General features: G+C 43.4%; 1 protein-coding gene across 1 annotated transcript in view; it reads left to right on the top strand.

The window, feature by feature from the left end:
• Nucleotides 1-17,463, top strand: part of Lrp2 (LDL receptor related protein 2) — a 122,879-nt gene that overhangs the window by 31,143 nt on the left and 74,273 nt on the right. The window contains 6 exon segments of the mRNA XM_050123018.1: nucleotides 8,222-8,332; nucleotides 8,661-8,774; nucleotides 9,738-9,854; nucleotides 10,708-10,857; nucleotides 11,967-12,086; nucleotides 16,244-16,372. Coding sequence (XP_049978975.1) covers nucleotides 8,222-8,332; nucleotides 8,661-8,774; nucleotides 9,738-9,854; nucleotides 10,708-10,857; nucleotides 11,967-12,086; nucleotides 16,244-16,372 — 741 coding nt within the window.

Consider the following 17,463-nt stretch of genomic DNA (forward strand, 5'->3'; position numbering starts at 1 on the left):
CCCCCCCCCCCCCCCCCCCCCGCCCCTCCTGGATCTCCTGGAAATTAGTTGGTTCTAAAAAGACTCTTACTTCTGGGAATTCTGTGATGTTCTGTGTATTGCAGGATGTGTCTGTAGCATGTTCTCATTGTGATAACCCAAAATGTCTTCAAATATTGCCAAATGTCTTCTGGAGCCTTGCTGCTTTGGTTGAAAATGGCTGATAGGCAGAACAAACAGATGCGTGGATCTTCTAGAAGGGGATGCTCCATCAAAAGCAACAATCCTCTGTATATAGTGTGCCGTGCCGAGCTGTCTTTATGTGTGTGATGTCAGTGGCTAGTGCTAATCGCTGATGCTTAGCTGTTTTAAACATCAGCTTGGACATGTAGCAGCTGTAGTTGCTTTAGTGTTCCTTATGTGATCAAGTGGTAAATAAGACTTAGCCAGCAGCCAGGCATATTTTCCCTTGCAATTATTCTGCGTGAGAGTCATTGCTGTGGACAGACCCAAATCAAGCTTATCATTATGAAGATTTTTCTTTCCCTTTTCTTAGAAATAAGGTTATGTCAGAAATGGATCTTGATCTGTCAGATACTTATAAATACTTATAAATAATTCGCAGAAAATAATGGATGTAGAAACTCAAGATAATTTGTTTTCCCAGTATTTGAAGACCAAGAAGCTTAGCTCTGTTATTTGTAGCTCTGCCAGTGAGACCAGACCTCACTGTTGTGATCCTTACTCTTTCAAGTTACTGAAGCCAAGGCATTGCCCTCTACAGCAGAACACCTTGTGTCCATTCCAGGAATTCCTTCCCGGGTCAAAGAATGATGTGCTGGAGTCCTCTGAGGGAGGTGGAGAGGGGGGAAGGTAGGGAATGGATGGAGAAAGGCAAAAGGATTAAGGTCCCAATAAATGATTGTCCGAGACCTCAATATGAGATAGGCATTGGCGTTTGATCCCAGCACTAGGGAGGCTGAGGGAGGCAGGTGGACTTTGAATTTTAGGCCAGGCCTCCTGCCTGCCCAACATAAATTTCCTGTGACACAAGAGATGCTTAATGCTTCTGGCCTTTTGCCTGCTATATTTTCATATGCATTAGGTACTGTTGGTTATTCTACACCCTGAGGAATATTTCTGCCTATATTAAAAGCTTTGAAACAGGTATAGGCTCACCCCCTCCCACCCTCCAGTTATTTTATTACTCAATCTGGTCATCTGTAAAATGGCACCCGATATTAAACAACTTGCCCATTTTTTTTTTCTTAAAGGAACAGAAAGATTCAAAACTGCAGTCCATTTTACTCGTAATGGGATTAGCATCAAGGAAAACCACTCATGCGGAGTCTTAGATAAACAGCAGAACAATGCACCAATTATGGGTCATTCATTTAATATACCGAAGTGACTTTTGGTTGCTCAAAAATAGTAGCCATTTTCAGGGAAGTAAAAAAAGATTATTTCGTTTTATTGAGCACCAGATAGGAGTGATTTTGGTGCAAGTAAAACTATCGCTAATTATCGTGAGTTTGCAGCCCTCTCTTTTGTTACTTAGGAATGCTAAAGAAAGGGTAAAATCCCTGTTACAATGGAGGCTTTCTTGCTGGGAAGCGGAGGTATTTGGTCTGCCTGCTTTGCCCCCAGTGGCTCTTTTCTATTGACTTCAGCATTTAAACATTTTCTTTCTATGTTTAACTGTGGAAACGCCAACTGGGGCCACAGTTGGAAGGGAGTGATGAAGACAGTTAAAGTCACTCTGGGTTGTGATGGCTCTCGTAAAGAACACACAGTTCTCCAGGCTGCCCAGTGAGCCTTGTTCAAGTGACCTGGGCACACACCACAGTACAGTTGGCCCTGGTTAGCATTCTCACACTGAGACCGGATTCTGGGCCCTGAAATTTGAGGAAAAAGAGGGATAAAAATCTTTTTCATTTGGTGTTCATCAAACAAGAGCTTTTAAAAATATTACCTGTGTTTTATAACAATTCTAAGATCAGTTAGCTGTTGCCCAAGTCCTCTATCCTGTTACAGCAAAGCCAAACAGGTCTGTCCTAGAGGAATCCATTTGCTTTCTCTGTCTCTTGAGATATACTATCACTATATGTAGATCCACTGGCCTGCAACTGATCCAACTTCCAGGAGCATTCTTGTCCAGGTCCTCAGTCACCAATATTTTGTTGACATAGAACAGTTCTTGAGTTATTTTACCCTGTTCTACTTTTTTGTGTATACGTTGCTCTATTTTGCAATATCCTGGATATCCTTTATGCGGATGGGTTATTCCACCCCCTCACACAGAATGAGAGTTCCACAAGAAAAGGGATTTTACTGCATAGCTCCATCTAAAGTGCCTTGATATTTGGGATATGAAATAATAATAATTATTCATTTGTGTTTTGGAGGCATCAGTTTTCTTAGAACACATCATATAGATTCCTTCCAGAGTGCTGGGGTTACAGATGTGTGCCACCAAAGGCAGCTGCATTAGGACATTATATATTAATCATACAAGATTTAATTATACAACTTAAAGGCTGTAAGAATTGTGATTTAGTTTACCATTCTTGCCCTCTCTCTCTCAGCAAGGCTTTGCAACGTGGTCTAAGCTGTTCTCTAACTTGAGCTCAGGCTCCTGAGTGCAGGGGCTACAGGCACATGCCCCTGCATTTGTTTTCTGTCCAGTCTCAGGCAAGAAGGCAGATTTCAATATTCAGATGTCGAATAGGATAGCATGGAATAGATGGGATGGAATGACGCAGAATACAATCTTGAGATGAAGGCAGCGCTCTGCCGAGTGTCTGGTCTGCACACTGACTTGGGCTCCTAGCAGCTGGAGCCCACTCTTTTCACGACCAGGGAACAATCCTGAGGATGAGATAGGGGTGGGACCAAGGTGGTTGACTCTGACAGTATGTAGTTCCCCAATTCCTTCTATGTCGGAATAGTAAGGTATATGTTAAATGAGTGTAACACGTGGGTATTTGTACTTTCGCAGTCTTTGCACCATTTACACTTGTCTTAGAGCTTACGTTGTAAGTGTGTGTGTGTGTGTGTAATGGGAGGAGGGCTGGAGTCACTCAGGTCTATGAGTCCAATCCCAGGCTCCTGCACAGATGCTGGAAGGGAGAACGAATCCTGCTTTACATATCAAATTGGCATCTTCGTAGAATAAATATGCCATGAAGTGAAAGAACGTGGAGTTGCTCTCAACTCCCCAGGCTTCCTAAAGTAGATGGCAAACTGAGAAAAAGAAACCCACGGCCTTACGTTACTTCACTCTTTCCGTCTTCTCCTAATCTCCCCCTTCCTCCCTCTTTCTTTCCATCTGTCCATCCTTTCCTTTCTTTCCACTGCCTGTCTCACTCTGTAGACCAGGCTAGTCTGCAATTCACTTTGTTTGTTCACCTTTTCAGCCTGCCGAATTAGCAGCCTGCTCAATACTGGGGTTGGAAGATTTTTCTATTGCTCTTCCGTTCACGATCATTCTGTAATTTCCCCCCTATGAATTAATAGGAAGCCCTGACTGCTGTGGTAGTTTGAACACAGGCGTTGTGGCTCCCGATTGCTTGTTTCTGAATTCTGACTCTTAGCTGACATACCTCAACCTCTTGGGTGCTTCAGGCTTCTTATCTATAAAATGGAAAATAATTAGTTCACCTCTTGTGGATGAAAAAAGATTCATGTGTATTGAATATCTTTCCTCCCTCCCTTCCTTCCTCCCTCCCTCCCTCTCTCCCTTCCTCCCTCCCTCTCTCCCTCCCTCCCTCCCTCCCTCCCTCCCTCCTTCCCTCCCTCCCTTTCCACAGGGTCTCTCTTTGCCTGGCCTGAAATTCCCTATCTGGATCTTCCTCAACTGCCTTTGCCTCTAATATGCCACAACTGAAGGCCTATACATACCTTCTTGTCTGCATTCTTATAGTATTCATAAGAATAGTACCTTCGAGCTGTGTCTTCTGGGACAAATGATTCCAATCTTAGAGGTCCAGATCCTCCACCAAAGGCTTCATCCTTGATTCAGGTTTCATTTGAGCCTGGCTGTCCGCATCTCACTAAGTAGACCAAGCTGGCTCCCTAGATCTGCCTACCTGGTGCCATTGTGCCTGGACCTCCTTGATTATGTAACTATAGCTTGAAAGTTTCTTGCAGAAAACCAAATCATTTAAGGGGGGAACAATGCTGTATGCAGATTTTTGTGGCAGATGTCAATCTGTGAGGGAAGAAGAGAAAGGAGCGGGGTGTGGGGTGAGGAAGTGAAGCAGCCCCTCTCAGTCTTTCCCTTCAAAGCTCAGAAAGAAGCCAGGGCTCTTGGGCGCTGTTTCCTTGCATCGTATTTGATGACACCGTGGTCACAGGATGGCTTTGACCTGGTTAAAAAAAGGTGTTAGGTTAGGTGCAAGTTTGCCAAATGTATAAACTCAGAAAGAAGGGTGTTAGGGATTGTCCAGTAAGAAACTCGTCTAATTATGACTTCCCGTTCCATGGCTTAGCTTGGAACTCCTTGTCAAGTTTATAAAGCAAGGGGAATTTTTTTCCCCTAAGGGTGACTATCCAAACGGGGATATATACACCTCAAGGTATGTACCCAGAAAAGACCAGAAGGTGTACAGGGTTTGCAGTTGGGAGTTGTCCCCCGTTGTTTGAGAGAGATTCACTATCATGTTGGATGGAGACAAATAGCTGTTTGCTATTCATTCAGAGTGCTGACCTCCAGCCGTTCTGATACCACCCTGATGACATCAAGCTGGCCCCCGGGAGCTGCAGGGATAGAGCCTTGTCAGTGGATGCTGATTTAAATCTCCTTCAAGTTTTATGGTTGGAGAAAACAAGAGCCCTACCCAGCACATTGAATCCACATTGATTCCAGATCCTTCCTAGCCATAACAATCACCTCAAATGTGGTAGCCACAGTCCAAACCCAAATAAATTTTCCCCCTGACAGGAGGCTTATCTGGCCAGAGGGCTGGCAGAGAGCTGGTTTTCGGCTTGATGTTGCTCTCAGAAGGCTAGATAACATGTTGACTCCTGGAACTATCTGGCACACAGCAGTGGGGGGTAGAAGGGGAGGGATTTGAGTGAGGCCCTCACCTGACCACTTGCATCTCTGGGAGGCAGAATTAATAAACAGAATTGTGTGGCCCATTAAAAGCCCTTTTGCAAACCAAAGCATCTATATAATCAAAGTTAAGCAGCAGTTTAGGTATGAATTCAATTTGGGCTGTTGTAAAGTTCAGAAGAAATGTAAAATTATAGCTAGCCACTGCCTGTTTTGTTTTTGATGTTGGATCTTATGAGTTTGGTTTTCAGAAGTAGAAGGCTGCAGAGAGCAAACATGCTGTCAGCTGACAGCCTGACCCCACTGCTTCTCATTCTCTTGGACAAAGGACTAGCGTGTTCTTCAACTTGTTTTTTTTTTTTTTACAACTTTTTTCTTTTAAAGAACACTGCTTTTCAGAGCAATATGCTTGCTCAGTTGTTGTGTACTGGACATGGACCACATGCTGAGATGTGGGTACTTTAGCCATTGATCCGTTATTTCTGGTAATAGAGTATATTATTGGTGGACATCACATCTTTAGAGTTTGTGAGTGCTTCAAACTCTGGAGCCCCGGGTATGTCCCTCACATAGCTGCTGGTACGCATGGCTACCACCAAGATAACTGTTGTGTGGGGAAATCTTTTGTTCCTCCAAACGCTTTAGATCACGTACCCTTTCTTAGTCTTTCACAGAGTACCAGAAACATCCCCGATGGCCGTCCATCTCCCATGGCTGTCAGTCCCCCGTGGCTGTCCATCCCTTGTGGCTGTTCATTTCCCATGTAAAGTAAGAAGGGCAAGATCATTCACTTCAGTGAGCTAGCACGTAGGGCACTTTTATGTTGAAGCAACTATGTTGAAGTGCCGTGAAGATTCTTCTGTTGAAGTCATGTGACTGAACGTTGCTTAGACATAGAATAATATTTACTGGCCTAGTTTAGGATATTTAGAAACGAAGAGGGTTTAGGCTAATTCATTTACTATACAAAGCTGGGAAAAGATTATTTGCACCAGAAAAAGATGAAAAATAGATTTAAACCAGCCGTTCTCAATTTTCCTATTGCTGTGACTCTTTAATATGTTCCTCATGTTGTGGGGACCCCCAACCATAAAGTTACTTCATTGCTATATCACACTTGTTAATTTTTATTGTTATTGAGTTGAATTCAGTTTAGCAAGGATTCTGTACATAGCTCTTGCTTGAAAAGACTCTGGGACCATTCATATCTTATTCTGGCTGTACAACCTCAAGCTGGGCTTTAGCTTTGAGGCAGGGATGTGTTATCTTACTCTGAGACTTACCTTTTCCTTGTTTAAAAATAAATCTGAAAACAACTTGCGAATCCCAAGGAATATAATCCTCAATGAGAAAGAGTCAGACCCAGGAGGAGAACACACTTGTGCGAAGGACATAGATACTATGTAATCCCAACACTAGGGCAGCTGAAGTAGGGGGATCATGAGTTGAGGCCAGCCTGATCTACATAGTGAATTCCAGGCTAGCCTGGGCTACACAGCAAGACACTGCTGCAAAATGAAACAAACAGTAACAAAGCAAAGCAGGTGTTGAGAAACCTATGAGGGATAGGTAACTCAATAGCAGTATTGCCAGTTCTCTTTCTTTTCTCCCCTTTGATCTCTTCCTGTTACTCATTTTCCTTGTCTTCCTCCTTTTTCCCCCTCTTTGCTTTTTCACTCTGTGGCTCAGGCTGGCCTGGAACTTACTATGTAGCCCAGGCCTTCTTTTCTCTAGCTAAAAATAATCCTCTTGCCTCAGTTTCCTGAGCTACCAACCCTGGGTAATAGTGAACTTATTTTTTTTAAGACACTCACTGAGTGGTGTATTCCTATGACTAAATAAGTAAGGTAGAACCCATGAGTTCCAGCCTGTCATCACGTAAAGGACACACGAGGATGCAGGGTAACACAAAGGGCAGAAAGATGGCGTGCCATTCCTGCATTGGACATTGATATATATATATATATATATTTTTTGCTGTGGCTCAGAAATCCAGGTTAATATTGACGTGATTGTGTAGATATGGTTTATGTATGTATCTGTATGTGTCTGTGTATTGTAGCAACCCAACAATCACATTTGTGTATTCAGTCAGCTTCAAGGTTGAAGACATCTGTACTAAGACAGACTTGTTAATACTCTCTAAATAATACAGCATGCAAGTATTTGGAGCTTATATGAGGAATGATAAGCTATTTAAAGATAAATGCGGTATACAGGAAGATGGGTACGGGTTGTGGACAAATGTGCACTATTTTATATGAGGGACTCAGGACTCTGGGTTTTGATACACACAGTGTGGCCATGGGGCCAGTTTCCATGGAATAATATATAATATATAATATATATAATATTATAATAATATAATAATAATATATAAGGTATAATAGTAATGCGTGCTTGGGGAGCAATCATGCCACCACTCTCAGCAACTTTTTGTTTGCTTGCTTGTTTTTGTTTTTTTGTTTTGTTTTGTTTTTCGAGACAGGGTTTCTCTGTAGCTTTGGTACTTGTCCTGGAACTAGCTCTTGTAGACCAGGCTGGCCTAAAACTCACAGAGATCGCCTGCCTCTGCCTCCCAAGTGGTGGGATTAAAGGTGCGTGCCACCATGGCCCAGTGAGCAATCATAGCTTTTTCAAGCTGTCTACTAGACATTGTTTCCTTAGGACAATCGACCCTGTGAGGTAGTTATTCATTCATATTGACAGAAACTGAGTAAGTTGATTAAGTAGCCACTGGCTATTTATTTATTTTCTCTGCCCTTGGCCAAGGTCTTCTAATTTCTAGGCTTGCTCTCTCTTCCCCTTCCATGAGAGAAATGACCCTTCACTTCCCAGAACAAGTATAGCAGTACATGAGTTTCCTAGGATGTATGTAATTTATATTATATAGGAGGAGGCTCCATTTTAAATCATTTTATATTTACCAATTCTCAGTCTTAAGCTTCACTTCTTTAGACATCTCTTGGCTCCCACATTGTCCTGTGGTGAAGCTTTGGTAATTCCCTCATTTGCATATTGGTGACTCCCTCATTTGCGTATCGTTTTACGTGTGTGTCTATATTTGATTGATGCCCCTTTCCCAGACTTGACTGTTTGAGGAGGTCAGGGACCGCTTAGATTCAGTCCCTGCACAGTGGAACCACTCAGGATGCCTTCACTGAAGCTTCGTTTTTCCTGTAACAGGTTATCCAACATGTGATCAGCTTACGTGTGCCAACGGAGCCTGCTATAACACGAGCCAGAGGTGTGATCAGAAGGTTGACTGTAGAGATTCCTCTGATGAAGCTAACTGCAGTAAGTCATGTGCCTTAGTGGTGTGGTGGTGTGGGAAGTTGAAGCCGGCCTACACTGACTGGAGGGACAGACACACACCGTTCTTCCCAAGCCTGGGTCCACTGGATCCATATCATCCACCATGGGAGTATTCACACAATTAATTTTGGTAGAAGCCACAAATTGGGCCCATTCGATTCCCCAAGGACTGGTTGTATCGTTGTGTCCCCCCCCCCCCCCCCGCCTAATAAGTTACTTCTGAAATAGAGGTAGAATCTTCCAAAAGAAATCAGGTGATGATGGTTAATGTGAAATGATCTTTCTTCCTCTTTTTAACCTCGTGTCTCAGCTGCACAGTGTTCACACAAGGAGTTTGAATGTGGCAGTGGGGAGTGCATCCTCCGCGCCTACGTCTGTGACCACGACAATGACTGTGAAGATAACAGCGACGAGCACAATTGCAGTACGGTGACTTCTTTATGTTGGGTCATGTGATAAGGGGTGCTTCCTCCTCCTCCATTCGCTAGCATTTTTCCCTCAAAGGAGTCGCTGATGGCAGAAGAGGCCAAAAGATAATGGAAGGGCCATTGCTCCAACTTTATTAGTATTGCTTGACCTGGGTTCCTTTATCCTCCACAGATCACAGCAGAGGCAAAGAGTTGCTGATAGCGTGCATTCTTTCCTGCATTCTTTGAGACAGAGTTGCAAGTCACAGTATGTCACACAACTCTGATCTTGAGAGTCGATCTTGAGAGGGAAGGGAAGGGAGTGTCCAGCTAACAATGCCTCTAACGCCAATCCTAAAATCTCTACTGCCTTGTAGTTAGAAGGCCAGGAAAGTTTCTAAGGTTGTAGATGACTATCACTGTCTCTGCATCTTTCCTCGTAACCTGACCAATATTTCCATGTCTTCAGTGTATTTCTTTCTTGGAATATTATAAAGTTAGAAGACATCATGGTAACTGTTTTACCAGCTCCCACAAATCACCAGCTTCCTGCGGTCGTTTCCCTACTGCTTTGATTGGCTGGTGACCCATCTCCCTGTTTTTCTGGGAGTTAGGCACGAGGCACTGTGGAGTGGGTGACTCCGGGTGTTTTGGTGTAGGTGACAGTTACAATGCTTATGGTAAAGTCCGTGATTACTGAGTGTTGGCATCTAGCCTCTTGATCACGGCATACCTCTGCTCTTTGGCCCAGAGTTCATACCCTCAAGTCAAAGTTTTTGCCTCTTTTTCTCCTTCCTTCATTCCTGTGTTCCTTCCTTCCTCCCTTCCTTCCTTTGTCTCCCTGCCTTCCTTCCTTTTTACCTTCTTTTCCTTGTTATGCTCCAAAGGCCCAAACTGATGAGTGTCTAGGAGCTGAATGCAGGCAGCGATTTTCCCCAGGGACTGCGCCTTTCCAGCGCTCTGCTGTTGCTCTCTTCCAGCCTATAACACCTGCGGAGGCCATCAGTTCACTTGCTCCAATGGCCAGTGCATCAATCAGAACTGGGTCTGTGATGGAGATGACGACTGCCAAGATTCTAGTGATGAAGACGAATGTGGTAAGGACCAGCCAGGATTCCCACCACCTGAGTGACCCCACTAAATCCCAGATGCAACACCAATTAATTAATCCCCTCCTTCCCATTTTTAAGGAAGAGCGGGCAGGACAGTTTCTCGCCCTTCTTTATGCCTTTCTTATTTCTATTTATGCATACAAGGGCTTCAGATTCCATTCTGGGAATTGAACTGAGGACCTCTGGAAGAGCAACCAGTGAGTGCTCTTAACCACTGAGCCATCGCTCCACTTTTCTTTTCCCTTCAAGACCACTTGTTTTCCTGATGCAAAAGTAATAAGACAGGGAAGGAGGGAGAACGTAATTTTTCTTAGGTTTTAGAGCCTTTATAAACACCTTAGGCCTGTAGTAACCTGTGAGCTTTGAATCACTGGAGGATGGGCCATATCAAGAACATCGGAAGGGAATTTAGGGAACATCCTGCACGCTGTCATTTGAGAAGGAAATTGCCCTAGGTATTCACTGAGCTGCCGCCACCAGCAGTTCTCCCCCAGGTCTCGGTTTCTGAATGTCCATTCCATACAACAGGTTCCTTTCAACGTTCCAGTTTCAGAAAGTAGAGTCAATCTTAATCTGAAGCATCTGTTGATTTTACGTTCTAGTGGTCCGGAAGGCGGCCTTCCCATTTTTGAGTTGGCATTTCCCTTGGATTATCCATGTTTGCTGCCTCTTTCAGAAAAAGTTACGTGGAACTTAAATGATTCCACAGGATCTCGGGAAGAGGCTGGTGGTAGACCCTCCACAGGGTTGCTTGGACTTTTGTTTCTCGCCCGGCCCATCTGGCGAGAAGAGCGGCACCATCTAGAGGGCGGTCTAGCACTCTTCTGTTCCCTTCCAGAAAGTAACCAGCGTCATCATTCGTGCTACCCGAGAGAATGGCCTTGCCCAGGGTCTGGACGGTGCATCTCGATGGATAAAGTTTGCGATGGAGTTCCCGACTGCCCCAGTGGAGACGATGAAAACAACACCACGAGCGGAAGGCAATGTGGTGAGTGTGGGGACCCTACGAGGGCTGCTTTCTCTGTCAGATTCTCAGAAGCAGACGGTGTCAGCTGGTATTTGCAGAACGAATTACCTCAATTTAGTTGCCTCAGGGACAAACGTTTATTCCCATAGGGGTTCTTGCCTCTACAGGCCCACACTTGGGTTGATGATGCTGGACAGAGTAGACCCCAGCATTCAAACATTTTAAAGTCTCTGCAAGTGTCGTGTTCGCTGATGTATCGACCATAGCGTGCTGTTTGGCTGAAGCTAGAACGGAATGAAAGTGCATGCCAACATGGAAAATCATGGAAAAACAATTATGACTCTAACATGGGAGATTCCTATTTTTGTGTGACCCATAGGACTCATAATTGTAATGCAAATGCCCTACCCACCGATCTATGCTCTCTATCCTGTTTCATACATGTGATATTTTGCCTTATATTAAGATATACTAAGAAAAAGAGAAGCTTCTGGTTCCTAGGTTGTGTATATTCAGTGTATACTCAGCTGTTTTCCATTGGTTCTTAGGACAGTTTTCCAGTGGGAAAACTGAACTGGCTAAGCAGTGCACAATCACACCCTTTTCATCTCCTTCCTCCAATTAGCCCATCATGTCTAAGAGCATCTCACGTCTTGAAGGCGAATACAGTTTGGACGCTAAATCAATTGGTGGTTTCACAGATGAGAGCACATGTAAAATTCCAATCCCAAGGATTCCCCCTCCACCTACGCTTGTCATATCTAAATGTTCCTCCATTTAATTTGTAAGCTTTATTATAAAAGCTCAAGACTAGACATTTATATATATATATTATAATTTGTATAATTATTGCTCAAAGTTTAGAAAATAGACAATAACAGAAAGAAAAAAAAACTTTTGAAACCCTGCTATTTGAAGCCAATCAAGTTAGAACTACCAAAGCTTATGACCTGATTTTTTTATGAATGTCACTAGTAGCTACTAGTTACCAACACAAATGAAGCTTTTGCTGCATAATATTGTGGTAAGGTGTCTGGTTTCCTTGCTCTAAGTATGGCATGAAAGTTATTAGGCAAACTTAGTTTTGTCCAGTCTATCCCCTTAGCCCGGTTCTTTCCTTCTCTGATTAGGCACGAGTCTCTGCTCGTTCTTAAACTGTGAGTACCAGTGCCACCAGACGCCATTCGGAGGAGAATGTTTTTGTCCCCCGAGTCACATCATCAACACCAATGACAGTCGTACCTGCACCGGTAAGTGTCAGCCAGGAGCTCCAAGAGTTCCCTCAGAATGTACCAGAGGGACCTGGGCAGATTCAGCCCTGAGGTGACAGCTGGAGAGCGGTGTGACTGGTGTGACATGTTCCAGTTCACCACCTGATTTGTTTTTAAGTTAGCATGAGTACTATGGAAGTTGTTGTTTGCAGACAAAGTGTATCCTTGATTCTCCTTCCACTGAACACTTATTGTATTCTGCCTCACCCTCTAAACCCCTTCCCCCATTCATGGTCTCCTTTTCATAACCATTCAAATCCATTCCTGTACAGGCATATGAACAGAAGCTAGGGCATACAGCCACGCTGGTTTTTAAACACCACCAACAAGCACAGGAAATCCTTTTAAGGGTCTAGTGGTTCATCAGTAGGGGGAATAGACTTTGCTTTAGAAAAATATTTCTTCGGAAAAAATTTTTATTCCAATTTATTAAAAAAATGTTAAATTTGGACAAACCAAGTGAAGTTCCATTCAGTTTTTACTATTAGCATTGGGCTAGAACATAACTTTGCAATTATTGAATATAGTTGATCTTAGTAACTAACTATCCATAGTCAGATGATCATTTGAATAAATTAGCAAATTCAACTTGGAAAAATTTTTTAATTTTAAGTCACTATGAAAGCAAAATCATCTTGCTGGTCACTAACTTGGAATTCTTAGTGAGTGTCAAATGCTATAGCATATATTCAGTAGAATAAGCCTAGGAAGTTATCCCTGTGATATCTGAATGTCATGGTTCTGTGACATCAATTATTTATTTATCCTCTTGCCTTGAGTTCTGAGGTTGTTGGATAGGCCAACTTCAGCTTTTTAAATATTAGGACTATATCCCAAGGTATGCCTATGGCCTATCTGTCCCCCTTGAGTAATTATATTTATCCTTAAGTATTAAAGGGGGTCTCCTGGTGTCATGTCTCACCTGTTATCCTAGCACTTGGGAAATTGATGCAGGAAGATCAGGAGTTAAATGTTCCTTGAGTCTGAGGCCAGCCTGAGCTACATGGAGAACCTGTGGTTCGTGCCAGTCACCCTAAGACTGAGAAAATTATGTGGTATTATAAACATCCGTCCAGGTTTTTAATAATTTCAAGACATTTTATGGAGTCTGAAACTGAGGTGTTGTCTTACGTTTATTCTCATGGCACTGGGATGTGGTCAAGGATTAAACTGCATGCAGGCCCACCCTCATTTAGCAGGTAGACTTCTCCATCAGCTCCCCCTGGCATTTTTCTGAGTAGCATTCCACTTCCTGGGGCGGGGCTCATTAGTGGGCCGAGACCGCCCCTTTCCTTTGGCAAGTGTCAGGCTGCCAGCGCGCTGCCAATCCCATTCCCAGGCTTTCCCTTCTCTAGGCATTTCCCTTTCTCTCAGTAGAAGAGGAATTCCAAGAGAAATACCAGAAGCCACATTCTCAGGGTGACGTCATCTCTCCATTGCTCCTTTCACAATTCCCAAAGCCAGTGGATGAGGTGGGGGTGTGGGGGGGGGAGGTAAGAGTGGTGGAGAATGGGGGTGGGTAGTGGGGCGTGAGAGGGTGGGCTGGGGGTTGGGTGTCAGCTGTCTTGCTGTGGAAACTTGAGAAGCCAAGAGTGACTTGGGGGGGGGGGGGGGAGAGGGTGGGCTGGGGGTTGGGTGTCAGCTGTCTTGCTGTGGAAACTTGAGAAGCCAAGAGTGACTTGCTTTTACAGTGTGCCCTGTCCTCTGCTGCCCACAACCTATCCTTGGGCTTTTCCCCCCTCCCCCTTTCCACGTAGCATATATCTTTCCAATATGTAACTCTGAACTGAGGCTTTTATTCAGTTGTAAGCATAGCCCGCTAATGACGTGGTGTAGAAAAAGTCCTCATTGTGCCGGCAGTTGGGTTTAGGGTTTACCAAACACATTCAGTCTGAGACACAATAGAAGCAGCATGGTTGAACAGCGAGGGGACTCGTTTTAAATTCCAGCGGACATCCTTCAGTCCCCTTTTGGGACGTACTTACAGACAACCTCATTTAGAGATAAGCTCAAAAGTCCACACTTGAGGGCCTTTGTGACTGGAAGGCCCCCTGCCACCTGCAGAGGTCTTTTCTGTGACCTCTTCCCTGTCAAGGATTCAAGAATGCCTGATTTACCCCTGAGTTCTAAGACTGGCTAAACGCTTTCATATTCGTTTCAAAGATGACTGTTTTTCTCTTTGTGAACTCCAGTCTAAAAACAGGACATTATGAAACCAGATATACAGTTGTTTAAGCCGAGTTGAGATTTCAGGGGAATTGTTTTAGTTTGTTCTCACAAGCAAACCTGCGTGGTTTTTGCTCTCCGCATGGCTGCCCTCATTACAGAGACTTCAGGTGTTGGGTGCCTTCTGTCTCTCCACGGAATGCCTCAGTGGTAATCAAGAATAAAAAGGAGTAATCTTGACATGAAATCTGGTGTCTTTCCACCAATCACTGGCCTCTGGTAGTCTCGACCTGGCAGCGGAGTTTCTGTGGCACGCCGGAGCAGTTTACGGGCTCATTGTTTCTGACTGACGGGACCTGCTGTTTGTTGACAGAATGACATTGTGCCGCAGGGTCAGGGCACGGAGGTCATTCAGCAGGCAGGGTTTCACACAGCCAGACAGAAGTATCTTAGGCGTCGTAAGCCAAAAAGGTTTTTGAATTTTGTCAAAGCAGGGCTTGTTTGTAGGAGTAGGGGGCAAAGACTACGAAATGAAGAGAAACAGATAAATGTGCAGGGGTCTGGGCATAGACTGTGCTTCAGGCCTTGTCTGCATCATTCCTAGGTTCATGAAAGTTCCCCATTCTACTCTCATTTTCTTATCTCATTCAGCTGCTGATAGACATTTAATTAGCCTTCATTCCCCACAGTAGGGATCTAAAAACAGTACAATCTTTTTGGTTGCCATGGTCTTACCATGTATGTAGTCCTTTCTTGACTGTTATTGGAGCAGTTATCGGAAATGGTCACACATATCCAAATGTGAAGTGCATTCAAAGCAAGGGTGACGGACGGAAAGGGCATTTGCGCCTCAGGTGCCCAGCTCTAGTCTCCTTCTGTTTGGCATCCACACCCCTGCTGCTCTCTGACTCCAGGCCCTTAGTTTGATAATCAAAATTAGACGGTGTGCCTGTGAAATGGCTCGGTGGGTAAAGGTGATTGATTGTCTCTAAGACAGACTACCTGAGTTCAATCCCAATACTGGTCTTTCACGCACTCACTGTGGAATGCACATGCGCACACACATACACTCACCTACACACACACACACACAAGCACACACTCACACAAGCACACAAACATGCACACACCACACACACACACACGAAATTGGTAGCTGGGTATAGTGATACCCTTTAATGCCAGCAGAGCGACTTTGTCACAACAAAGCAAAACCAAAACAAAATAAATAATGAATTATCAGTATGCCCCCCTAGTGTTAGGGGGCAGTTCATTGTTAGGGGAGGGGTCACGGATAGGAAGGGTATTTAAATGTACCGGCCTACCAATGATAGGACAATTTGTGCATCTCTCAAACCTTACAATTTGAAGGAACTTTCTTACAATATTGTTATATATGTCTTTCATATTAAAATTCTTTGTCAATAGAACTGAGATTGCTTTGTGTGTGACTTTGCATCCCTTTTATGTAAGGAACATTCAACAAATACCTTTGCATGAATGATTAAGGAATAAATGGAAGATAATTTTAGTGTTGCTTATGACATTTGAATGAGCAAAAATCCCCAGGAACACAGACCATCTTCATGCGGGGCCTCTCACACATTTGTATTCCTGTATCTTCACTTATTTTTGTAAATTATATGTAGCTAGTGAAGACTTTGTGTAGCAGACAAGACTGAGAAACTGGGGGACAAAAATTTATTATTGAAAAAGTATAGGTTTTCAAGGGGAAGCATTTCGGCAAAATGCATGAATCCTGAAAGCCAATATTAATTAGTATTAATAATGAGATACAGTGATGTGTGTGGGCACAGCCTTCTATAACGTTTTTGGATTTTTCTCTTGTGAAAATGCATGTCTTAGGTTTCTCCTTCCTATTTTTTTTTGTATACTTCTCCGGACAAGGATATAACATTCATTATATGCTGATGAACGTGATTATGAATGCTTTTCTTCCCACGTGACAGATTTTGACGACTGCCAGATATGGGGAACTTGTGACCAGAAGTGTGAAAATCGGCAAGGCCGTCACCAGTGTCTCTGCGAAGAAGGGTACGTCTTGGAGCGTGGGCAGCACTGCAAAGCCAATAACTCCTGTGAGTACTCGATTCTTCAGTCATCTCCTGGTACTCCCTTTCCTTAGCTGATGGCAGAAGACATAACAGAATCTCTGTCCTCCCAGAGTGGAGGTGGCCTTGCAGCCTGGAAGAAAAGCTAAGCCTTAATTGTATATTAGCACTAAGGTTCAATTTGTGCATTAATAGTGGGTGTTTCTAATAGTCTTCTTTTTCTCCCCTTTTTCAGTACTAAGTATTGAATCTAATTCCATTCCATGCCGTCTTTTTTTTGGGGGTGGGGGGTGTTAGTTTTTTTTTTTTTTTTTTTTTTAAGAAAAGCTCTATCCCTGTAGCCTTGGCTATCCTGGAACTGGAACTGTAGACCAGCCTGGCCATGAACTATCTGTCTGCTTCGACCCCAAGTGCACCACTCCAGCCCAGCTAAGTTTCAGCCATTTTAATGGCTTCTTTATTGACTCAGGCCATTGTATTGCCCAATTAATTTGACTGTAGAATAACAGTTACGGCTGCATTTGACTGACACAGATATTTAATCTTTAACTTACCTATCACAAATGTGTTAAAATATCTGTAGAAATAATAGAAAATTTCAACATGGACATGCTAATTTTTTTGTGAATGTTGAATTTTACCTATTTTGCCTAAGCCAACCTGAGATGATGTCTCCAGACAGCAAAAATTCATGCTAAAAAAAGCATATTCATGTTTAAAACATATACAAATATATTCTTCCATCCTTAATTCTTTCTTCCAAGTATATTTCCCACAAATAATTTCTTTGCTTCATTTCAATTTTAGAAAATTTTTTAAAAATGCAAAAATGTACAATTATAGATATTTAATCCCATTTTGTAATGTCACTTATGCTCATCTTAACTCTTTATTTTATTATCATTGTTTATTTATTATTTTTACTTAAAAGCCAGAGCCTCACAGTGTAGCTCATGCTGGCCTAGGCCTCACTGTGTAGGGCATGCTGGCTTCTAGCTCTGGACAGTCCTGCCTCAGCAGCAATGGCAGGCAAGAACCACCACTCCATGCATCTGTTCCTTTTTATTATGGATAGTATGCCAGCTTTGAATACACATTTTTCTACGTGTATGGGTGCA

This window comes from Alexandromys fortis, unplaced genomic scaffold (genome assembly GCF_014885135.2).
Source record: "Alexandromys fortis isolate MF-2015 unplaced genomic scaffold, M_Fortis_MF-2015_v1.1 scaffold_8_9099976_23576923, whole genome shotgun sequence".
In the NCBI taxonomy this organism is placed as follows: Eukaryota; Metazoa; Chordata; class Mammalia; order Rodentia; family Cricetidae; genus Alexandromys; species Alexandromys fortis.